The 25,454-nt window shown below is 45.4% G+C and overlaps 5 protein-coding genes across 5 annotated transcripts; 3 read left to right on the top strand and 2 right to left on the bottom strand.

Annotated features, from left to right (window-relative positions):
* Positions 1-201: 201 nt before the first annotated feature.
* On the top strand, positions 202-6,116 carry BHQ10_004007 (uncharacterized protein; the record flags this gene model as incomplete). Its single annotated transcript, XM_040876327.1, has 6 exons — positions 202-402; positions 465-717; positions 774-928; positions 993-2,458; positions 5,539-5,573; positions 5,638-6,116. The coding sequence occupies 6 exons, from the start codon at positions 202-204 to the stop codon at positions 6,114-6,116; spliced, it is 2,589 nt and encodes an 862-aa protein (XP_040732511.1).
* Positions 6,117-12,069: 5,953 nt separating this feature from the next.
* On the top strand, positions 12,070-13,340 carry BHQ10_004006 (uncharacterized protein; the record flags this gene model as incomplete). The annotated part of the gene is made up of 4 exons (XM_040876326.1): positions 12,070-12,098; positions 12,147-12,381; positions 12,431-12,887; positions 12,946-13,340. The coding sequence occupies 4 exons, from the start codon at positions 12,070-12,072 to the stop codon at positions 13,338-13,340; spliced, it is 1,116 nt and encodes a 371-aa protein (XP_040732510.1).
* A 258-nt stretch (positions 13,341-13,598) lies between these two features.
* On the bottom strand, positions 13,599-14,963 carry BHQ10_004005 (uncharacterized protein; the record flags this gene model as incomplete). The annotated part of the gene is made up of 2 exons (XM_040876325.1): positions 13,599-14,735; positions 14,799-14,963. The coding sequence occupies 2 exons, from the start codon at positions 14,961-14,963 to the stop codon at positions 13,599-13,601; spliced, it is 1,302 nt and encodes a 433-aa protein (XP_040732509.1).
* An 883-nt stretch (positions 14,964-15,846) lies between these two features.
* BHQ10_004004 (uncharacterized protein) lies at positions 15,847-19,418 on the bottom strand (the record flags this gene model as incomplete). Its single annotated transcript, XM_040876324.1, has 12 exons — positions 15,847-15,876; positions 15,937-16,035; positions 16,093-16,249; positions 16,308-16,493; positions 16,570-17,398; positions 17,454-17,644; positions 17,698-17,728; positions 17,813-17,930; positions 17,980-18,052; positions 18,111-18,227; positions 18,281-18,810; positions 18,987-19,418. 12 exons carry the CDS (start codon positions 19,416-19,418, stop codon positions 15,847-15,849), a joined length of 2,793 nt encoding a protein of 930 aa, XP_040732508.1.
* A 736-nt stretch (positions 19,419-20,154) lies between these two features.
* Positions 20,155-25,116, top strand: BHQ10_004003 (uncharacterized protein; the record flags this gene model as incomplete). The annotated part of the gene is made up of 10 exons (XM_040876323.1): positions 20,155-21,153; positions 21,562-21,778; positions 21,837-22,211; positions 22,273-22,854; positions 22,910-23,015; positions 23,075-23,332; positions 23,387-23,820; positions 23,879-23,992; positions 24,048-24,111; positions 24,174-25,116. 10 exons carry the CDS (start codon positions 20,155-20,157, stop codon positions 25,114-25,116), a joined length of 4,092 nt encoding a protein of 1,363 aa, XP_040732507.1.
* Between the last annotated feature and the right edge of the window lie 338 nt (positions 25,117-25,454).

Here is a 25,454-nt window from a genome sequence, read left to right as displayed (position 1 = left end):
ACTAATGTCTGTAGGTTACAAGGGGACGAATTGGGAATCGAATCATCGATTGGTTATAAAGAAAACTATTGGTAGGTTCAGCCTGGTCGGTGGTGACATAAGAGAATTTGAACACTTGTCCACTGAAAAAACTTCGATCATCATCTTTTGGATATGTATAGAATGGAAATTTTGATGCATAAGTGAGCCGCTACTCTCGACATGGCTCGATCTGTTTCCTGGCTTGATGGTGACAAATCAGAACCAAAGCTTCCAGCAGTCGATATTGGCAGCAGAGTCTTTGTTTTTGAATCCGATGATGAAAAGCTAGATCATGAGATAGCAGTCCTACCATCACGACGGTCCGCTATTGAGGACGAAGCACCGATTGTATTACGACCAATCCAAAAATCTCAAGGACTAGTAAGTGTGTCTACCCTTTAGAGATATAAGCTCATAACTAAGATGAGTTTTACTGAAACCAGCCTAATCAAAACGTCGAAGACACTGATGAGCACGAACCCGTGATCGATGTTCACGACACTGGAAAGAACACTACAATCAATTTGAGCATTGATGTGCAGATCGACGTCACTGAAGACGTCGCACAGCTATCTCGATTGAATCGTCTAGGATGGTTCAATCGCGGGGTGACACTATACGAAGAGAAGCTGAAACATCACCTGGACTGTTTCCCAGTGGCTGTCGATATGCGGATCTCCTACTACAACAAGGAGAGTACAAAAAGGCCCTGTCATTTACGGAGGATTGTTGCGCACTTCATGGTAGAACAGGAAGTTATGCTCCGGACGAACATATGGTGCTGAAGTCTATGAACGCGTACGCCGCTATTTTCGCCAAAGGGACGGTTGATGATGCTGTCAAGGCGTTGAAAGGGATGTCCGATTATCTGAAAAAAGAAAAGGCTGAAAGTCTCAAAGCCACCAAGGTACGTTCAATATCTGCCCTGTACATATTTCGAATCACGTTAATATGAGTGACGCTATGTATAGATTCATATGGTCGAACTTTATTTTCAAATTTCGATATTCATCAATGATAATATTTTGCCAGATTCACTGCCCGACGATGTAGACTTTGGATCTATTGCGTTCCGTGACCATCCTTGGTTCTTCTTACCACTGAAATACTCGAGCTGCTTTGTGATTGGGAAATGGTACTATCTACTACGTCAACAGGGCTTCCACTGGGAGTCATTCCGCTTTTTGCGGCTCSTGCTTGCCMTCTTAAARACGAATGACTCGCCATTTGGCCATCTCGAATACTTTCTGCAGATTAGTGTCAGAGACTTAGTTCTCGAAGAAACATTCTTAACGCTTGCTCATATCACGTCTTCTGGCGACGAGCAACAAATTCTCGCAGAGCTTGCCAGCATATCGTCGATCCGAAGTTTGATTATAGACACCACATCTGATCTATACCTCGATTCTGCTAAGACCTGTTGGCACCAAGAGAAAAGTCTTGCGAGGCTTATCGTTGAGAGCCATCCACACTTGTCAACCTCCAGACCATTTCTCGAATGGATTATGAAGGAGCATGTCCATATATTTCCATTTCAATCCCAGCTGACTGCAAGATTACGTGGCGACCTTCCGAATATGATACCGCAGAGACGTCATTCTATCAAACCTCTTTTGGATTGTCTTTTGGACTTTGGGGCTATGCGAAATACACAAAGAATGGGCCACGTTGAGACTGCTCAAAAAGTGCTTAAATGCGCCGAGGAGAACGGCGATACTCTTCTGCAGCGGACTGTCTTGCAAGAGTTGATCATGTTCGATGATAGTACAGTGACTAGCCGTCTGCAGAACCTGATGACGCTTGCATCTCTACTGGACACAGTTGATCTGGTCGGTTACATCGACTATCTAGTATTGAGATACACAACGTTGCAGGAAATCTCTCCAAATATGCAAGCTGTAGAAAGATCTAAACTGTGTGAAGAAATCCGGAGATTCAATCTACGATATCCATGGGACACTGCATTCTCACTCCCGCTGTCGGAATATATCAAGGATAGAATATACATACGCGTTCTCACAGATCTCCATCGAGACTCTGAATGTGTGTCCACGCAGCGAATACTGAATGATCTTAAATGGCAGTTACCAAGTTACCTCGAGCCCGAGCGAACCTTTTGGTTGTCAGGGGATCGCCGATTCGGTGCTTCAGACATGTTGCACATGCTACACATGCAGGAAGAAACTGATGCACGGCGGAGCAGGCGATATCGACCGAGCACTGTCGATGATAGAGTGACAATACTGCCTCCGCCGCGTGGTTTCAAAGATACAGTGGTTCGTGATATAGCCACAGATGAAGAGAGCCTTTACTCGCCTGTGAGGATTATCACTAGAGAACCCAAATATCTGAAGAGTGGCGTCAGTCAATCAAGAAAGTCGGAAGAAGAAAAGGAAGCAGGGGAAGAAGCAGGAAAAGAGGAAGAAGACCAGAACAAGTAAGTGACGCTATTCAATCGCTCTGTGATACGAAGTAGTTTTCACGTTGTCGCTAATCGGATCAATTTTGAAGAAACTCCAAACAGCTCATCGTAACTCCAAGACGATCTTCAAATACTCCTCCCCCTGAAAGTCATATGCAGATACCTTCCAGCTCTTCTTCATCAGAATCGGAGGGAGATGATAACAAAAAACCCGATGAGTCCACTTCTGTACAAATTCAAGACATGCACCACGACACCGCTGAGCCACCAAATGATGCTATGATGTCCGGGTCCAATTTGCACAGACAGCCTACCATCGAGCTCGGTAGTGATGATTCTGAAAATAAGAAGAGTGGGAGATTGGCTACGAAAGAGCAAGGAGACTGAATGCCGTATTATTTTTCACAGAATATTTGTAAATCGTAGCAACGCAGAATCTTAGCCATGAATATCTATCGGAAACTTCCGGATCAAATGTTTCGACTTGTAGAAATATTTCGCAATGTTGACAGTCCTAGTGGCTTAGGGCGAGCCCACTTAGAATTTGCAGCAAAATCCCACAACAGTCAGTCCTTTGGTTTCTTCTTTGCTTTGTTTGCAAGTATATGTATCTCGCAACAAACGTGCCTGAATTCAAGCAGTATTCAATACTGAAGCTTTACGACATGATTGATAGGTCTTTCGGGCTTCTTACGTGAGAACAAACGATCTGATGAGGTCTGTCGAAACCCTTATTCCAGCAATGTGACATATCTAGCGCATACCTAAATGAACAAACAAACAAAGAAGATAGCGGAAATTACTCGCCATAAGGTACTGATGGATTGCCGCAAGAACAACGCCTGCATAGGTTAGTTGTGCAAGCGTAAAGTCAATCATCTCGCCCCGGACTTTTGAAACAGGTACCGGTTTCCCAAATAGGCAATCACAGCAAATTCTCCGTGATTCTTCATGACTAACACTTCTTGGCCTGGGACAACAAATAGAATGATGGAGAAGGAGTAGTTTGGGCAGTGGGTAGTCTGTGACTCAAATCATATGACCTGTCGACAGAATGTGTTACTACAAACGAACCTCGAGCAATGTAGGACGATAGAATGAGACATGACCAACAGTCCTTGCCCAGGATCTTTGTTCCAGCCTGCCTGTTACAATACCGCCAAACAAAAGAAATCTTTTTCCAAGGCTTAGAAGCCGCCTGTCCCAAATAGGTACCGCGCAGACCAAAATCAACAAGAAACATATGATTGCTACATCGACAATAACGAAATAGACGGGAATACCGCAAGAAAGCTATTTCCATTGAGTTTACATTATCTGGGTCTTCAATCTGTCAATAATGGATTAGGCCTCCTGCAAACAATGGCCGGGCGTGTGATATGACGGATTTTCCCATGTATTATCCACCGACGGCATCGGGCGTGCTATGAGTGCCCCTCCTCTCTCATCGCCTATAAATACTTAGATTTCCTCCTCTCTCCCCAAAAATCTTTTTTTCTTCCTAATATTGTGGAAAATGCGGTAGGCAATGGCGGGAGCTTGGTGGTATTGTCCATCATTAACTCGTTGTTGTATCAAGATCCTATCGATATCTCATGATTGTGTACTCATTGCCACTACCGATTTGTTGGAACCTCCAGGACGATCTATCGTTGTCTTTGGTGAGTATGATACCATTGATTTCTTGCAATTGCCTACTGCATTTTCCACGACACCATACTTTCTTGAATACTTCACGAATATACATTTTGTTTCAAATCGACACGATGCATTACAGAAAATGCCCCTGACGGAACGTGCGATCCTTCGAGCCATTATATTGGTCGAATATTCGCCAATGATGAAACGTAACAACCAGTTCAGTGGGTTAATTTCAAACGCTTTTTCATTGCATATGTTGACCTGTCTAGTAGTCCAGTCCTCGTCGGCGATGAAGACGTATGAACCAAGAGACGAAGGTGTCATACACAATCGGCAGGGTGAATCTCCCAGGTTGGCAGTTTGATCATGACCAATGTGGAGGAGTTGAAGCGAGTTTTCAAGCACGAAAAGAAATGTCAGTGGGTCCACTGAATTTAACCGAATGACATGGTATTGACGGTGACATTCAGGCTCTCCAAAAGATACTTTCGAGGAGTGTTGCCAATTCTCCGGATTGGAAGGATTCGTTGTGGTAGATCCCAAAAACAAAGTCCCTCTTATTTCATTACAGGGACAACAACGTCGTCAGCGCTGATGCCAATGACTGTGTGCGTTTAATGTTCTGTTTATATCCATTATATTTTGCATACGCTAACGGACCTAGTTCTGGCTCCATCCTTCGTGATGAACACACCTAATACAATTCATGTGGTCAAGACCAACTTTATAAAGGTTAGGAAGAATTTTGAAGACCCAGTCACAGAAGCAGTATGATGATAGTTATTAGCCTGTTAATAGCGGCTACGCTGATATCGTCCTCGATGATCGCGTTGCAGATTATTGGGGTTCTTATATCGGGCTAGCCAGCATACCAGTTCAATGCTTTATAGACCATCTCAAAGGGGCCATGAAGTCTACACCGACAATACTGCAGTACTTTATCATATGAAAAGGCCACGGATATCGATCAATGAAACTTTTTACGACTCTGGACCTTGCCTGGTCCAATTTCTAGGTCCTACTATGAGGAGAAGTCATACATTTTCATCCCTGATGCGTGCGTGCGCAATGCACTCTGAAATTTGCCCTTTGAGTGTGGGAACAAGGCATTGCAATGACATATCAACGCGAAACACTCAGACGATATTGCCTCTTCGGTGATCTCTGGCTAGAAGCCCCAGAATTATATCTTACGGCGGAAGATTTGATCCTATCATGTACTAATGTGCCGATCTTCCTCGTACTTTCTACCACAAAGACCTCTAAAGGGTCACCGCCAAATACACGAAAACACTTTCGAGAATCGCAAAACATTCTTTTGATATCATGCTTTACAGCATCCCCGGTCTTCAGCAAAATGGAAAATCTATCACCACGTATCACCACGCGAGATTTGGTCTTTGACGGTTAAATTTCATCAATTCCTTGATTCTTACTGGACTTGGTCTAAACAGTTGGTTTTCCATAGACAACGGTCTAGCGAACCTAGGTGAGAAATGACCTCTTGTCATCCAAATTTGTGGATCTTGGAACCTCACACAATGAATAGATAGAGGATCCCGATCACATCAAGGAGGACTACGACTCCTATGACAACGAGGATGACGTACACGCCGTCTCTGAGGATCTCGATCTCCAGGCCAGCAAGGGGTTCAAGCAATTCCGGAAAGAGATGAATAAAGCCAGTCTCCCCATCGGGGTGCCACCCGTAACCTGGCGAAGCTGTCCACACGCCGTCAAATCGACCGAAGATCAGATGTCGCAGGATCAACTGGATTTATGGCGCAGCAACCTTGGCCGCCGTGTCGTAATACCCGTCGTCACCAGAAAGGCAACGGACACCATCGAGAACACCATCCTTCGTGGCTACTTTGATCGTATGAGAAACCATAGCTCCCAGTTCGGCCAGTTCGGCAGCGACATGATAGCCAAAGCTACTATCAACTTTGTTTGTAGCTGCTATGTGGAGTTAGAGCTTGAGGAGCGCAAAGGCAATGCCAATGTCAATCAGTACAATTCCCTTGACCCCTGATGGCAATTCAAAATTGGTACGTGAGCGATCGACAAGACCGAAGCACACCTGGATTAAGATGCATATAGACGACCTGTGCGGAGAATACGAGTCGAATGAATTCTTAGATTTGTCAAACTCGAATATTACTTCATGTCATCTCCTGCCTTTACTGAAAGATCGCAAGGAGCCGATTTTCTCGGTCACATGACACCTTCTCTCGGTTATCATCTTGGGACATAAAGATCCAAAGCTTGAGACTTTCAAATAAGCCAGCCGCTGAAAGCGCACTGCGATCAGTTACTGAAATGGCGAATGCGGATATCCCGCGCTCGAACGAGGCATTTTCAGTATACAATATGCTGAAAGTTTGTGGTCTGCCTGTAGCAGCCGAGTTCGTCACAGAGCGGGAGGTAATATTGACCATTCTCTGAACACGCCATTTGGCGTCATCAGATTGGGTCTGGAAGAATGTCACAGCTTTTGGATCGAAGGGTATTGTAATTATTGCCGACGGGGACAGAAAGGGCTCGAAACTCTTTCGACAGATCAAAAAGCCACTAGCTGCATTTCATTTTGGTGAGCGTCAACAACATCCGCGGAAACAAGTAGCAGCACGCAACGAGCGCATACAAAAGTGTAAGTCTTCTTTCATCTCTGACTCTTGACAGACATTAGGTAGTTGCTAATCTGGAGCTTTTATAGCTGGCATTGAACTTTTAAGGACAACTTTTGGGAAAAGATGCGTTGGCCCCCGTGGATTTGTGAACGGATTAGTCACTCACCTATGTCCGCATAACAACATTGTCAACCTCGAAACCGCAGCCATAATCAGGCACATTAAGACTCTACCGCATACTCTTAGTAGGAGGTGCGTGGAATGTGACTTCGAACGGCGAGTTTCCCGGGCGGTCTGTCAGCAAGGCTTAGAGAGGCAATGTCTGCTACGTCTTATCTTAGTGAATTTGGTGATCAAATGAACTGTCTCTATTCGACCGCGATTTGAGCAACCACGAGCCCAGTCTCGTGCAGCGCCCACCACCGGATGGATCCTTTGATCAAGCTTGTCTATGGTGCCTATCTGGAGTATCTCATCTCAAACATGCACCTCCAGCGTCTGTCCGGCATGGAACACTTGATTCACATCTTCAGTGTTCCAGATTCTAAAGTCCTTTTGGGTGCTGTTCGGTTCCAAAAGCTGCGTGGGTCCTACACCCCTTGGTTGGCTGAAGATCCCAATCACTTCACCTACAAAGCAATGTTTTTGCTTCTGCAGAAACAACGGTCAAGCGAATGAGGAAACCTACATCATGAAGATACATGACTTGAGAGAATGCTTATTCTTTACTATGTTGAAACAGCTAGAGATTGGCGCCATATCAACATCACCGATCAGGCAGCAGAATCGCAGTGGAAAAAAGGAATCCGAATGTGCTACAGTCAGACTCAACGACAAACTAGAGCTGCAGACGCGCCTTACGTCCACAACCAACCCTTGCGATACCCGGTTGGTGCGGTTGGTATAATTCGTCACATATATCAAACTTTGTGTCGTATCAACCTTCCGCAATCAAGATCTATTCCGGGATCATGTCACACCCGAGAGTGGACGAGTATCAGTGCTCGCACTTCATTCGCGAGTCATGTTGGCTGACGATGAAGTTGGCGAGTTGGGGGAATAACATGAGGTGCTTCGACACGGCGTTGACAAGGGTTGGCAATCATATCGAGAGGTGGAAGATCCCGACATTTGGGATGAGCGGGCTCAAGATATTGGCAAAAAGTCCTTTAAGCAGTTCCTCTTCTGACCAGATCTTGATACTAGACTTTGGGCGGAAGACTTACGGGATGCTTTTCATGATCTTCGAGACTCCAGAGAATCTAAGATCCGCGCGTGCGTTCAGGGTTATGATTACGGTATGGTACGTGTCGCAAAAGCTTCACATCACCTCAATTTGTGAACCATTTCTTTCCCGTGGCCAAGGTCGGGAGTCCATCAATGGCATAAGTAAGTACACTCATTCAATTAGATATATACTCACACCTTGACTGACTGCGGCTGTCTGTACCTATATAGTGAAGCCACATATCAGGTTAGTTCGAGGATGACCTGAAACAGAGTAAGTCCCGATTGTTAACCACCACATCTAGCTCGTCGAGGAGGAGTCTCACGGATGAGCGACTCGGTGTATCCAGAGATACGGAAGGTGCTTGATGTCTTTTCCTTGCCATGCCTCCGGAACCATATTTTCTTTATGTCTTAAAATTCCATAACGACAAATGAACTGGTCCATGAAAACCCCTAGCTGGAACACTGGTTGCAAAGATGAACGGGGCCTGCCTTGGTTCAGTGGTGTTGGCAGGCTATGGAACGCTGGAAGGAGAGACACAAGAGATATTACACGCTCAATGCTCACACTTTCTGGGACACTATCGGACAGGATAGACGGGGCTCAAAATCTTGAGCTATTTCATCACGTCAGTGGTACTGTTTTCATGCCTTTACCGTACAACAAGGTGTAGAGTATGTAGAATCGCAACCCGAGCGACAGGATGATTGAAACTATGATTTGCCGGAGGACTTTCGATCGTTCTACACCAAGGATATTCTCACGGTTCACGAAGCTTTCATGCTTTCTTTGAGGAGAGCTATGGCCGCAAAGATAAAAATATGTTGGGGCAAAGAAGTCCGCACAAGAATGAAGAAGCTTTTGAGACTTACACCACTGAAATTTTGGGGAGAATACAAAGATACGGAGCTGTGGTTGGAATTCAACCAGGACAGTGTATCCGTATTATTATATTTGTCAACCATCCTTAGCACTTCATGTATTCTAGTGGAGCCCAGTTCAGACAGACTGAGGGACGAAAGAAAGTTGTTTCTTTATCGGTGGCGGCCAAGATGGCTAATACCAGAATCGAGCAAAAGTCTTATGAACTACACGAGGTACGCATGAGCCTTCAAAGCTACAGCAATGCCACGAAGAAAGCAGCAAGAGACACGGTTCACCTCCTGTAAAAAAGTTTGCCTCACAATATCGACTTGACTGTGATAGCGTTTCCCGGATATCGGAAGCCCAAACACGCACGCAGCCTCTGTTTTTTACTATACCCCAAGACTATTCTGTCCAGATGGGAAATGATCGCGCAACCAGCACATCCCAATCTCGATCCCGTGGACTAGCCAAGGTCAGTGGCATTTACACGGACCGCCCGAGGTTAGGCTTGATCTAGATACCACTCAAAAACGCTTCTTTAACGATACAATCGTCAACCACTTTGTCTACTCTCTCACAACGATCTATATCGTTCTTTCCTTGAGATCCCTGACTCCAATAGTTTTCATCACAACAAATTTGCTATCTCGACATGGAGTCATACGAGCCGTACCCGAACTTCATGACCAGAATGGCCCTCACTATCAATGGACTGAGGTCATTGAGAATGAGACACGAGTGGAGGGAAACACTGGGATTATGGACGAATGAAAAATTCACAGCACTCGTCGACAAATTTACTCCTGTCGAGATCAAGAGGCTACTCGACAAAGAGCAGCCCGCAATATTTAGCAATCAAGGAGTCTAAGGAAACACAGCCATTCAGGGACGAGCCTATAAGGTACTGGATAGCCTCGTCCTCCCATGGCTGGTTGGAAAATATCAATCTTCGGCAGAAAATACGAATATGCCGACAACTTAGGGATTTCAGAGGTCACTTTTCGTCTTTGCGAGCATAATTCCCCAGAGGAGATGAAAGAGATGTGCGAGTTCTTCAAGATTGATACCAAGGATTGCCTGCACCCTGATTTAAGACTACGTCTTCTAGGCATGACGAGAGAACTTTTTCTATATCAAGCGTCTGCAGTTCGTTGGATGTAAAAACATGGTCATTTAGGCCGAAATTTGGGTGGATGGTGTCTAGATGAGACGGGTGTTGGCAAGACCACCGAACAATTTGCCCTTTTGCAGACGTCTCGCATTTCCAACGTTGAATACGATGACCTTCACCTTGCGTGGAAACGCAAGAACTACAGCCAAAGTCTTCCACCATATCAAAATCTTATGCTAGTGATATCCAGCTCATTGAAGCAGTACGTGCACTGTGCACGCCATTCACGGTACAAGAATCAGCACAATACCGCCAGCACAATATTGCTTGAAACCATGCATCAGAAATTGGCCTTTGTATCCACAGTCAGTGAAATACATCCTATATAAGTGTTGTCAGCCGACAAGCTTTTGAAACTCTGTCTCTCCAAGACGAGTCTGAGACCAACCTCCTACTTGCTTTGAGAAAGTTGGGACACGAGGTAATCACATAGGAGCCCGATCACTCATCATCGGCGCCTCGGTGACTACCTCGACCTGATGAACATCAATCTCGACGAACTTTGTCTGTGAGAAAAGATTAGTATCCTATTCTTCTCAGTCATAATCATGCATCCCTCAAACATGTCGACGTATTCAAGGGCTTGAAAGAGAGTGGTACAGCGTGCATGATACAAGCTGAAGGAAACTCTCACAATATGGACAGTTTTTCAAAGAGGTCAGCCGCGAGAAAGTGACGAAAATCCTGGAGACCACCCTGAAGCAGCAGTCAAAGATCTATGCAACAAGGGAGATTTTGATTACGAAGGATAAGTATCTTCTGCAGCTAAAGGTATTCAAGATTTACTGACACGATCTTTGCATTGAAGAAGTCGAATTCTAGTCAAGTTAAGTCTTCCATCTACTCCAAAGGAGGGATGTCTGAAAGCGTGGAACAGGAGGACGACAATGTGCCAGTCCTGGCTAGTTTAGTCTGCATCAATCCAGACTACCTCAGTGCACCAAACCACAGCTACCCAGTCTAGCTCTGTGGAAGCCAAATATCGGGGCTCCAGAGAGGAGCCCAGCGGTTAAAGAAGAGAACTAGAGTGACCGAGATTGCGAGAATGGCAAGGAAGTCAGAAGGTTCAATAGACTTCCTGTTCATCTCCGCGCGAAGACCCAAGATGCAACAACAGTCTGATTCTCTGAGAACCGGAGATGCCGAGCATCAGTACTGTCCTACTACCACCCTTGATTTCATCAGCCTTGCGCCCCACAATAATATAGTTTCAGGTTGAAGATGAAAATGAGGATGAGAGCGAGGAGAATAGTGACAGTGATGGGAACAGTGTCAGTCTGGTGGAAAGAGCATTTAGGAGGGTGATAAGGAGAGCGGTGAGGATCAGGATATTAGTGAGACCAGTGACGGATTAAAATTGCCCGGCTTTCCACTAGTATGATCACTATGAGGACCAGTTTCTGATCGATCGTTGACAGATAGAGACCGAAACAAGTAGGAGACCTCTAACTGTGCCTCGTTGTAGTTGTAATGGTGATATATATATTTTGTTCTGGAACATGAGATATGGCTGAACGGATACGGAAATATATACATGTTGCCTATACTAGACAAAGTCCTCATTTTAGCCTGAAGAACCTATGTAACTGATCAATTTCAGATTGATAAATTGTTACAATATTAATTGAGAGCGTCGGCAATATAGTAGTAGAGGTGTCAATCAAGAGTCGTATGATAATCATGACCCAGGGTTAGGGCTGTCCAGAACGTGCAACGTGATAAGGGGCTCTAGCCTGCTGCCGTCTGAATGATCGCGAAAAAAGTCCAAATTATTCCGATCATCAGTCTGACCCGCTGGCACTCAGACAATTGACTCCAATGAATGGAGGCTGTGGTCCAATAAATGAAGGCAGCTGGTGATTTAGCGTGGATGTTTCACCGATATTTGGCAAATTGAACCCCTGGACCAAACTAAATAAGCCCCGCTGCTCGTCATGTCTCTGCCCCGCCATCTCTCCGTTGAACTTTCGACTTTCTGTATTTCTGTTTGTATATCTGTCCGATTGCAAACTCATCTGCATTTCTCTCTTCTCTAATATCAATTGACAAATTGAATTCTATAATTTCGACCTATTCTTAATTAGCAATGTCTCTCGGTTCTGTTCTCGTCACTGGGTAAGCTCTCACAAAAACAAGCTCCTGCCTCCTGACTAACTCCGACAGAGGAACGGGCTATATCGGCTCGTTCACGGCTCTCGCTCTCCTCGAGGCTGGCTACAAGGTCGTCATTACGGACAACCTGTACAACTCGTCCGAAGAAGTCCTCAACCGCATTGAATTGATCTCCGGCAAGAGGCCTGAGTTCGTCCAGGCCGATATCACCGACCCGACTGCCTTTGACAAGGTGTTTTCCGCCTACCCCGATATTGACAGCGTCATTCACTTTGCTGCTCTCAAGGTATTGCTCTTTTTTCCGAATTGCTCATCGTCCTCTCTAACAATTGCAGGCCGTCGGCGAGTCCGGCGAAAAACCCCTCGACTACTACCTCGTCAACGTCTACGGCACCATCAACCTCCTCCGCTCCATGCAAAAACACAATGTCTACAACATCGTCTTCTCCAGCTCCGCCACCGTCTACGGCGACGCCACTCGTTTCCCCAACATGATCCCCATCCCCGAAGAGTGCCCTCTCGGTCCCACCAACCCTTACGGCAACACCAAGGTCACCTCCGAGACCGCCATCACCGACTTCATCAACGCTCAGCGCAACAACCTCACCAAGGAAGGAAAGACCGAGGAAGCATCCAAGTGGAACGCCGCTTTGTTGCGTTACTTCAACCCCGCTGGTGCTCACCCCAGTGGTATTATGGGCGAAGACCCCCAGGGCGTTCCTTACAACTTGCTTCCTCTTTTGGCGCAGGTTGCCGTTGGAAAGCGCGAGAAGATTCTCGTGTTCGGTGACGGTTTGTCCTTTCCTCTACTCACTTATTTTTTTGGGAACACACAATCTGATTTAGTTAGACTACGATTCTCGTGACGGAACCGCTATCCGTGACTACATCCATATCCTTGACCTCTCCAACGGCCACCTCCTCGCCCTCAACTACCTCCGCGCCAACAATCCCGGCGTTCGCGCCTGGAACTTGGGTTCGGGACTCGGCAGCACCGTCTACGAAATGATCAAAGCCTTCTCATCTGCCGTTGGCCGCGACCTGGCCTATGAAGTTGCGCCTCGCCGTGCCGGTGACGTCCTGAATTTGACCGCTAACCCTACCCGCGCCGGTAAGGAGCTTAACTGGAAGACTGAGCGCACACTCGAGCAGACGTGCGAGGACCTCTGGCTCTGGACCAAGAACAATCCTCAGGGTTATCGTCAGCAGCCTCCTGCTGAGTTGTTGGCAGCTTTGAAGAAGTAGATCTGTCGAAGGAAGTGGAAAAATGAATATACTCTTTACATATAAATGAGATTAGCGAGTGGTTATCTCAATGTTTTTCTTTTGTTTGACGATTGGGTTTTAGACAGAAATGTTACAAATTATGACTCGTTAGTTGTGGATAATTATAGATGAATCCATGCAGCATACTTCCAAATTTCTATATAACGTATGAATAACACCGTCTAATGCTAGCCATGCAAATGATAAGATAAATATAAATACAAGATGATAGAAGTCTCACTTGCGATTCTTCTTTCCCCCAGCTGTCCTAGCTTTGTTATTGCCCGCATTATTCGTAGCAGTCGACGACCCGGTAGAATCTGCCTTCTTTTTCTCCTCTTCTTCCAACGCCTTTTCGACCGCTCTCCTCTTCGCCGACTCCTTTTCTTTGACTTGTATCTGATCCTCACTAAACTCCCACAGCTGCTTTGCAACCTCTTCATCGCCAACTTCTTTTCTCAATGGTTCGAACTCGCGACATTCCTTGATAAACCAGCCTCCTTCCTCGCCACGCCCATACCGCGCTTCCATGGCGGCATACAAGAAACTTTGCGCTCCTTGTTCGGGTGATTTGAGGATTAGCCACCATACAGGCCAGGTGATGAGATAGAGTAAAAGACCCCATAGGCTACCGCCTGTGATCCAGCGGCGGGTACCCGGTGTGCGTGTCCAGCCGGGGTCGACGATGAGGACGCGCGCGTTCATGGGCCGTTGATCCGGACGTTTGTAGGATGAAAGGTGTTTCTGGAACGCTTTTGCGAAGATCATGAGTGAAAGTTTGGTCATGCCGTACATGCTTGATGCGCTTGTATTGCGTTTCGCTTTTTTCGTGCTTCCCCCAACCTTAGACTTATTCTTCGTCGTCATCGCTGTCGTCTTCTTCGTATTGGGTTGAGAGACAACGCCCTCAGTCCGCCTCAAATCTATCTCTGCCCCAATGTAACTTGAACAACTCGCAAACACAATCCTCACATCCCTATCCGGCGGCTGCGCTCTGATGGCCGGACTCAAAATACTCAGCAAATGAAAATTCGCCAAATAATTCACCTGCCACTCCTCATCAAGTCCGTCCGGTGTAAGTCTCGGTTTTCCGAACCGCGTTGGCTTAATTGTGTTTGCACAGAGGATAATCATGTCAAGTCTTCGGGGTGGGGCGTTGTCAACCCATTTCGTTGCGAATTTGCGGATTGAGTGCAGAGAAGTCAAATCAACTTGTTCGGCGTAGATTAGTTCGTTGTTGGTGGTTTGGCGTAGGTCTTCGATGTAGTCGACGAGAAACAGATCGGAGGGGGCGTGTTGGGTGAGGAGGATGATCTGGGCGCCGCGCGAGGCAAGGTCGTGTACGATTGAGGCGCCGATTCCTGATGTTCCGCCCTGCTTTTGGTTAGCATAATATATACAAAATGGTGGATTTTAAAGAAGTACTGTTATCATCACAACTTTGGAATGTAGCAGTCGCTCGGAGGTGTTGCGGGCGCCGCCAAAGTAGTACTTCAGCAGGGCCACCACGGCAACGACGGCGGCCCATTTGATGGCCGTGTAGGCATAGGGAATGGCAGAGAGACCCTCGGTGATTCCGTGAGATATCAAAGGGATGGGCATGGTAGTGGATGCCAGTTGAGAGCTGGCGTGGGCATGTTGTTACTGTATGTAATGAACGTAATTATCCTGCCTAGATTAAATAGATGCCGCAGCAATGTGGATCCTTCCTTTCCAGCACTATCGCCGGAGTCAATTTCAACTACAAATATTAAAATCTCAGCATCTTTAACCCTTCACATTTCTTCGCCTTGATGGCATAACTGTGATTTACTGCTGAATTATCACGCACATTTGCAAAACAGTATGACATTGTGTTACAATTGGATAAGAAGTGGAAAAGCCTGCCTCGCAGGAATGCGGCCGTAAGAAACAGAGCGCAAGACAAAAGATAATTAACAGAAAGCAAGATGTCGAATCTAAGTTGTGAGTAATATCTTCGAGAAAAACAAGTCACGCCGTGAATCTATTGGAAAGGGCCAGATCCTTACTGTGGCATCTGACCACCGCTGCAGGAGCTTCAATACAGGCGGCGATGTCTTTACAGGAGGCTCTTTAGGTCGAACGAGTACTACCGAACAAGAACTATCTAGTTCTTAAATTGCACTTCTAGACCCATCTGGAAAAAGCAGCAAAGTTGTTGAATTTAGTACTGAATAAGCCCATACCAGTATTCGCATCATATCAGATTGTCTAGGGAGTTACTGTGACGGTGACATCTTGTGCATTTCTCGTCTATCTACATCAGGGTTGAAATCAATGGCTCAATTCAAGAGCATTCTATACCTGGTCCCTCACAAATTACACAAAGATGAAATTCAGCCAGGATATCGTCAAGATGTTATACATGATAAGTAGATATATTAACAAGAAAAAGAAATCTAAGAGGTCTATTCAAGCGGTCTATGCAATGCTCTCTCGTCCTGGCATAAATTGTACATAAGCATCATGATTGACTCAGTGTATGTTTCAAATCCTATGATAGATCAGTCAAAAGCACAGTGCCATAAGTCCATCCGTTCGTGGAATGACCAACCTCAAGCATATCTTTCACTCCTACAGCTTGGCCACCCTTCGTATCATTCAGGGAAGCCGATATAAGATTCAGTTTCCACTCCTGTCTGCGCCGGATGTACTGCATTTTTCAACTGTTATTATTTAAAATCAATATGCCTTGAGAAATGGGATTTACCTCTTCAATTGACGTGGGGCCTGTCACGATATAGCGGATTGCCAGGACATTTCTCTGCTGTCCGATTCTGTGGACACGGTCTAGTGCCTGTCGCTCTAACATGGGATTCCAGCCTGGTTCGAGAAGGTGGACCTGATTAGCAGCTGTAAGGTCGATGCTAATTAATTTTTGTACGTAAGTAATGTTTCAACACCAAGTTTACGTCCTTAACCTACCCAACCCCAGCACTGCCCAACGTGGCAAGAAATATAGTACACGAAGGGCTTTCGTTGAAGATACGGAGTGCCTGTTTGCGTTGCGAAGAGCTTTTGCTGCCGTCAACCCGCTGGAATTGGAATCCAGTACCATCGAGGGCTTTTTCCACGAAGTCAAGCATTTTTGTCCAAGTAGAAAAGATAACACTGTTCATATTTTTAGTACCGAACGTCACTTGCAAGTACTTAGGGGATATCGCATGAAAGAATCTAATATTATTACCTTTTGATAGGCCTCCCTTCTGAGTTCAGAGATTGACTCCTGGTCTTCTGAAGATTTTCCAGCAAGGCCTTCACTTTAGATGATGGATAGTATTCCCGTTCAACCTCCATTTCATCGGTGGCTTGAACTTCCTTCTTCTTGTCGCATCCTGACGCGGCGCATACAGGGCAGACGGGCTCAGTAGGACTATCACCCTCTTGAACACCTTTCAGACACGCTTTGCAAACCTGATGCCAACAGGTAGTTAAATTATCCATATTCTCTTCCGAAACAGCCATGGGCTCATCACAATGTTCGCAGGTTGGAGGTGGCGTGGTTGCATCCCCATGAAAAGACATAACGCTGTCCAGCCACTGCTGAGTGGTAGAAGGAAGTAACTCGCGTCCATGGTTGCATATTTGTCGAAGCCTTAGAATGGTTTGAAAAGAGCTCTGTGCTATTCCACGAGTTTCAATAGCAGCAACACATGATTTGGTGAACAACTGATACATTTTTCTTTCCTCCATGTTCAATTCTACCGGCTGTATGATTTCCTCTCGTATGGGAAGTTTCAGATCAAGAGCTTCCTTTATTCTTCGAAGTGATATGGCTTGGACGAGAGATTTGAGCCTTTCCCAGCCACGTTCATCCCCACGCTCTATAGGGTGAGTGAATATGTCCCTGAAAGACATCCCCTCATCAAACGGCGATACACGGAGGAATTTAACAAGAGCTCCGAATTCCTGTACCCAGTTCTGTATCGGAGTCGCTGTTATACACCAGCGGTGCTTTGCGGAGAGATTGTACACAGCCTGGAAAATCCGTGAGGTTGAATTACGAATGACGTGGGCTTGATAGATAAGGATCAGTCTCATTGAGTTTGTTCCGTAAGCCCTAATTCATACCTTCATCTAACACAATCCTACGCCAGTCAATCTTGTGCAAGATACCTTCATGTTTGGATTTCTCGTTAAAGTCCATCTTGAGGGTATCATACGTTGTCAGAATGATGGAATGTTGGGTTAGAGCGGTTGCAACTCGTTTTCGATTTGGTCCATGGTAAACAGTATAACTGAGTGACCCCTCTTTGAAGTGCCTAGAGCCAAGTGTTAGCGAAGGTACAATCAGTGCACGTAGATGGGTGAATACTCTTGAATTTGGCTCTCCCAGCCAGAGAGGGCTATCAAACGTCAGTTGGCATGTATCCAACAAAAAGCATAAAATCAAGGCAAAAAAAAAAAAAAAAAAAAAAAACAAGACATACTTGACAGTGGCGAAACAATCAAGGTAGAATGTTTCGCTTGCTCTTGACCCTCTTGTGTTTCATTCAATGAACCTGCTATTAAAGCCAGCGTGGAAAGTGTTTTCCCAAGTCCCATATCCTGTTTTTTGGTCAGAAAATAGTCTATATTGATCAGAAACATCACTTACATCAGCAAGAAGACCCCCCATACACACTTTTGGTTCCTTCAGCTGAACACTCCCAGTGACAGAATTGCGGTATCTGATATAGAGGCGTCAGTCTATATTCATTCGAAAGGCAACGCCAATCGAGTTGGTACATTTTCATCCCGTGTTTGCCTTCCTCAAAACCTTCTGCCCAAAGAGATGGGAATTCACATCCAACAAACCGACCAGACTCCTTCTCAACCATCATGGCCAAAGCCTTTTTCTGGTGTCTGATGAAACTATTAGCATGTAGTGAAGGAAAGATAGGAATTTGAAAACAGACTGCAAAAGATCGGTCTTGATCCTACTGCTGACCTGTACCTCCGAGAATATGGTTGGGCCTGATGCTGAATCCATGATCTGAGAGACTTGCGATATTGCTTTCTCACTCAACCGAGACGATTGAGTCAACTCAACACCATTCTTTTCCCATGATGCACGGAATTCTGACCCCGGAGGTACTAGATACTGTGGGTTGTAGTATGTTTCCGACTCATCCAACTTAAATGGTTGTTGAAGATAGTAGTTATTTTGGTTCAGGAAATCACCAATCATACCAGCTTCATCGCGGGCGCCATATATCATGACCGAAATACTGCCTTGAGGGTGGAATTTGGCGGAAAGCTTCCTTTTGTATGAGTGAGACAAGGTGACGATCAGCTGGGCTGCTTCTCCATTCAGATAACCAGCGGAATCTTTTGAGTTGGAATCGCGAATGATCACGAACTCATCACTTAGTATGTCGAAGTATAAATCCCGGGCACTTCGTTCCTTTCCAGGGCTTTCCCTGATAGCATATTCGCGGAGGTTTATCTGTCGTTTATATGAGTAATTATCAAGCAACTATGATGGGTGGAACTTGCGTATCCAAAACAGGTATCCTGTATTGTTTCACTGCTTTTATTATCCGATGTTGGTTTTGACTGGGACATTTCTCCATCGGGCGCTGATAAAGGTGTATCGGGAGAATTGTGGGTAGAAGTGAAGACGCCATCTTTGTCAGAAGGCTGTATACTGCAAAGTGATACTCCATCGAAACCTTCGGCATCTGGTAAGGTGAGGTCAACAATTTCAGACGTAACCCCAGTAAGACCTCCATCGAAGTTGTCTTCAAAGCCCCATCCGCTCATTGGGTACTCAGGGAAACCCTCATAATTGATGCCCATGTTATAACTCGGTGAATCTAGCATACCACGATTGGCCGCAATCGACTTGTCACGTTGATCCAGTTCGTCAGAAAATGGTTCCTCGTGGTGACTTCCATTATCGGATCCAAGGGTACGAGCACGTTTTGAAGGGGTTCCAAAATCATCACATTGTTGATATTCGTCCGATAAATACTTGCTTAATTCATGGAAATCTCTTTTTGGTGTATCTGCAAAGTCAGTATTGGAGTCTGCTATTAGTTGGCGGATCTCCATGCTTCATACTCGACACATTTGATGCGAGATCTCTAACAGATTTGCACTACCCTTACAGTGGTTGAAAGAAGAAATGGATTGAATGCTAGTGAACGAAAACAAAAAACGCCTTGCCAGGAAAAATTTTAAACGGTCCTTACTCTTCTGCACAGCACAGTAAATGAGGCGTGTAATATGGGGCAGGCAGTTCTCTTCTCAACAAGTTAGAATGAAACAGGCAAAGCAAACAATCACTGCACGTACAAATTGCAAAGGCCTAGATGTTGTGACATAATGAGGCGAACTTCCAAGTGGCGCAGCACTGGGAATAACCCGGGTGAAATAATGCAACGATCCCCTGTCAGTATAGACACCAATAAGGGGAGACTTGCGTAGGGGGGACTTGCGGTGTGTCAAAAATGCCTGTCCCCAAGCCCAACTGCGTTGAAAGTACCCGGGCTTTGCTTGAACCTGTTTCCTAAGAGTAATGAAAATGTCAATAATAACACCATATTCAGAAATAGTCTTTGGCTAAAAAGGAGAAAGAACGTAATTGAAATTTCGTCTGTTAGGATAGATGGACAGCCTGATAATCCCATTCAGTATCTCAGCCACGTACCCCGCCATCTGACTGGGCTATCTTTGCTTTTTTTTGGTCAGCTAGATAGTCTAAAATTCTTTCACCTCTTTGTCTTTTCCATTCTCTAGATAGCTCCTATATAGTTATACTACAGTGCACCCCCGGTTCGGTTGTTGGATGTCTGCTGCCCGACTGATGATTGTTTCGTCTTCTTCAACAATGGCTGCTCCTCAACACGACGTTAGCAAATATACGATTGGCTGGTTGTGTGCCTTGTCGATTGAACTTGCAGCCTCGCAGCTCGTTCTCGATCGGATACACCAAGGACACTGGGCCGACCCCGCTGAAGGGATGCAATACACGCTCGGAAGTATAGGAAGCCATAATGTTGTCATAGGATGTCTTCCAGCGGGAGAAAAGGGGATAGGGGCCGCCGCTACGATCGCAGCTCGGATGCGAGGGCGGTTTCCTAATATGAAGTTCGGCCTGATGGTTGGTATCGGAGGCGGAATTCCAGACAAAATCGACGTGCGCCTGGGAGATGTCGTGGTCAGTGAGCCCATAGACAGTAGCCCGTCCGTAGTACAGTATGATATGGGACGTGACACACCTCGTGGATTTGTACGGACTGGCTTTCTCAACGCTCCTCCTCAGATACTCCGTCAAGCACTCACCAAGCTTCAGGCTCGGCACATATGCGACACTCATAACATGCCGAAGTATATCGCTGTCTTGGAACAAAAAAAGAATTTCAAAAGACCACCTCCAGAGTCCGATATTCTCTTCAAGTCAACCTATGATCATGACCCGGACGAGACAACCTGCAAGAACTGCGACAAGTCCAAAATACAGCCACGAGAACCACGAGAAACACGAGATAATAATGAGGTAGTTGTGCATTATGGAACGATAGCATCTGGCAACCAGGTCATAAAGAATGCACGAACGAGGGAACGCTTGAGCAAAGAGCCCGGTAAAGTTTTGTGTTTTGATATGGAAGCAGCAGGCTTGATGAATAATTTCGACTGTCTGATCATACGAGGAATTGCCGACTATGCAGACTCTCACAAGAACGATAGGTGGCAGCCATATGCAGCAGCAGTGGCAGCGGCGTTTGCCAAAGACTTGTTGGTCGATATACCACCTATCACTTCGCCCAATATCTCATCCCTATCGGTATGTCAAACGGTCTCAAAATATAAAAGCGTATCTTTTCTGATAACTGACGCCTAGGTTGACGATTCAGAGTTGGATTGAGGAATGTTTCAAGTCCGCACAAGCAGATCTTTTAGTAATATCGAGGGATATTGAAGTAGCCAATTCCAATGGTTGTCAATCTGTTCATGATATATATTATACAGCAGAAGGTATCCAAAAGCTACAGGCCCCTCGTGGAGAGTTACGCGCACTCGGAAGGATTGATCCCTATATCAAGAATGTTCAAGAACTTGTGGAAGTAATTGAGACTTTAACCAGTGTAAGCAAAGAGAGAGTGATGATTATCTGGGTAAGACCATTTTCAAAAAGATTCCCAACAATTGCTTCAACATACTCTGGTCACTGATATCCAACGGTCCTTTTTAGAATTCTTTCAAACTTCTTCTTGAGGTATTTGGCTTAATGGAGTATGCCTTTGCGGACATAGTGTATGCCCTCGCAAATGTTGGGCGCGATCTTCCTCAATTCAAGGGATATGTTAAGCTATTTAACAGAAACGAAGAGGCAAAAGATGTTTTAGGTCTGTTCTATCGAGAGATCGTGGATCTTCATCTTGTTATTCTACGAACATTCAAGAAGAAAAGTATGTTGAATCAATCTATCATCTGGTCATTCCCGCCCTAAACGACGCATTTTCTCAGATACAAAATTGATATTTCAGTCCTATTGGCCGAGAACCAAAGAAATGATCGATTTTTTCAAAGAAAACATGGGCCGATACAAAAACTTGTTGAATGAGCATGTCACTACAGACCAGATCAATCAAGAATATGATGCTCGTCAATCAGCATACGATGCAATGCAGGATGGGGACAAGCTGGACGGCTACAAGGATTACGAAACAGCGAGAAACTATATCGCGCCACGCTTCTACGAGGAGGAGCTTGAGAAGTTCCATAGGGGGATTAATCCAGAGTCTGGAAGTTGGCTGCATGAGAACGATGATTTCAAAAGGTGGCTTGATACAGACGACTTAGCGATGCGGACTTTGTGGTTTCAGGGGATCCCAGGCGCAGGTAATTATAAATGCACTTTGCTTAATGCATGCCTTTTCAAAAGTACTAATGGTATTCCCAGGGAAAACTGTGTTGGTTGCAAATAGCATCAACCGAATGCGGCAAACAAACGCGCAACTATTGTTTGCATTTTTGACCTTTGATGATGAAGAGCAAGACCATGCAGTGAAGGTACTCCAATCCCTCATGTGTCAAATGACTAACAGAAACCCTCACATGTGGCCAATTGTGCATGAGAGGTACATCATGGATGCCGGCAAGCTGAAGAGCAACTTACCCTACCTTGAAGATCTATTTATAGAGCTGGTAAGAGATGCAGAACACACCTTCATTATTATAGACGGAGTAGATGAAGTCGATCAATTACAGAGGGTGCTTTTGCTAAAATCACTCATGAGAGTCAAAGAATCATGCCAAAATGTCAAGTTGCTCATCAGCTCGCGTCTCGAGACGGATATAGCTAGGGTTTTGGAGAAAACAGCAGTCGCAATTCGCGTTGATCACAAGAATGCGGAAGATATCGAGACATATGTCCATCATGAAGTGGATGAATGGCTACCCCGTCTCGTGGGTTACGGGGCCAGTGAAAGTACATCTTCTCAGATAAAGACCGCATTAGGACGTCTCAAGGAAAAGGCAAATGGTAATGTACTCGGGTGCATAGTTTCATATATGTGTGCTGACTTCTTTAAACCCAGGAATGTTTCTCTACGTCAAACTCGTAATGCATATTGTGAAAATCCAAGACAATCTCGAAGATATTCGAACAGAGACCGAGAATATTCCGAGTGGCCTTGAGCAAGCGTATGTCTCTGATATTCTGTTCGATATGCCAGGCAATGATGAAGCTCACGGTGATCCAGATACGGCCGAATCTTGCAGGGAATCGAGAAGAGAGAAAGGAAAGACGGGCTTGCCGCTATTACCATTCTACAATGGATTGGTTGTGCAACACATCCGCTCAGAGTACAAGAGCTGCTCCAGATTCTGGCTATACAGCAGCCCGGCTCGGATAACTTCTTGAAAGGTCGTTGGGTTTTTCGTAATATTCAAGAAACGTGCGGCCCCTTTATTGAGATTGAGAAAGGAATAGTTCGCTTTGTGCATTTTACAGCAAGAGAGTAAGTCAGGTCCTCGTCTAAACGAGCTACAATTGCTAATATGGTACTATTCAGGTATTTGTTCGGGGACCAGAGCAAATACTTCATTCGTGCTCCAGACACCCATTGGTTGATTGCGTTAACCTGTCTCAACTATCTGTGTTTTAAATCACTCAATGACATATTCTTCCAAGATACAAATGGAGAAGAAATAAAGCGGGAGATCCTCGAGGGCAACTTTATCATTTTCCACTACGCGGCAACCCAATGGATACATCACGTGAAAAAATGTGCAAAAGAACTCAGGCCGGATTATCTTCAATCGCTGTGTGAAACTATTAACGAGTTTTATGCGCTCCGATGTAACCAACTGTCGAACTATATTACTCCTCAACGATCAGCATGCATTGACTTTGTATCGTTTGCCAAATGGCCTGATGTACAAAGATTCTTGGCTCTCGTACAGGACTTTCAGTATAAGCTTGAGATAGGACACCTGCACACTGACGGTATTTATAGCCCGTATGAACAAAAGCTGAACGTCCTAGCTGACAACAATGAAAACAGACAAGGAAAGCATTTGGACGGACAAGGATCCGACCAAAATCTCCGCTGCGCTCGTCCAACTAAGAGAAAAAATTGAGGCTCTACTTTGCCAAGGCCATAATCACCTTCCAAACTGTTCCTGCAAAAAAGTCCAAGAACTATACGGGACGAACCTTTACTGTTGTGATAGACAATTTTGCCAATTTTACAGCACTGGCTTTGCGACGCGCAGAGAACGAGACGTGCATCTCAAGGTTCATAGTAGACCGTATTTGTGTCCTCACACGGATTGTCTCTTCGCTGAACTTGGTTTCAGATCACCAGCAAAGCTTGCAAGACATTGTGAGCAAACACACCCACCTCAACGCCGCATTGAAAGCCGGGTGGTCAACGCTGAGTCGATCCAAAAAATTCCAGAGAACGACGTGAGAGCACTTGTCGACGACGCAGTCCGTCGTAATGACGCTACTACCGTATCGTATCTTTTGGGAAAGTTTGAATATCCGCCCGATTACTACGATATCTTGCAAAGGCTTGCGGCAACTCATGCATCTGGAGAGATGGTCAAGTGCATACTAGACCAAGCGCAAAATATTAAAAAAGGGCTGGATATTGAAAAAATGGTATGTATTGCCATAGATGGTGAAAATGTGTCAGCACTGCAATATCTGGTCGTCAGAGCCAACGAGAAGATGTCACAGAAGCATTACAATACGCATGAAAGGACAGAAATCTTCACAGAGCGAGTTAGACGCGCATTCAATAACTGTAATGCCGATATTATGAAAGTTTTAATCAATGATGGTGGGGTGGTACTTCCATCAACCTGTCCCAAAGATATTTTCAACGAGCTCATACAATCTAAGAGAGATGATACTGAAAAGCTGCACCGGCTGCGCTCGATGAAAAAGTATGTCATATGGCCAGAGGCATACACAAATGCTGTTTATTGGGCTGCACTTAAAGGCTCTGTTATCGTGGTACAAGTTTGCCTTGACTGCGGAGGAAGTGCAAATGCTAAATACGAACCTAATAGACGTAAGCGATCACCCACGACAGCCTTGTATAGGTGTGTCAGAAGGGGCACCGACCGCCACGCAGAAGTTGTCAAACTCCTGCTGAAAAATGGCGCTGATCCCAACGCCGAAGGCATAACGCGGCTTAAAGGGATGGCGAATATTGAGAGGTATTTTGGAATGAGCTGGGAAGATCTAGTTATTCAGATCCAGGGTCACACGGTAACACAGATCACAAGCTAATGGATGATTCTTGAGACATGTATTACAAGCTTAATCTTATATCTGGAGCTTACACACCATATTGGTTAGGCGATCAACCTTCTGAGAAAATATGTAGCTACACCCTCTAACAGGTATTATGGAGGGAGCTATACTATGTAGAGCAGTTCTTACAAAAATATACGTAAACAAGGCTAAAGGACTATATTACGGGCCCATTATACTCGACTCAGGCCTGTTACCCTTTAGTGATCCCAGATAGCAGAAGAAAATCTAATGCGCTTACACGGCTCGAAGGGCTCTCATTCTCCCAGCCCCTAAGTAGCCGGAACCAGCAATCCTGGGCCGGGGGATAATGA

The sequence above is a fragment of the Talaromyces amestolkiae genome (assembly GCF_001896365.1).
Source record: "Talaromyces amestolkiae strain CIB chromosome Unknown scaffold6.1, whole genome shotgun sequence".
Taxonomy (NCBI): domain Eukaryota; kingdom Fungi; phylum Ascomycota; class Eurotiomycetes; order Eurotiales; family Trichocomaceae; genus Talaromyces; species Talaromyces amestolkiae.
The sequence above is the reverse complement of the archived record's forward strand: the minus strand, read 5'-3'. Positions and strand labels throughout refer to the sequence as shown.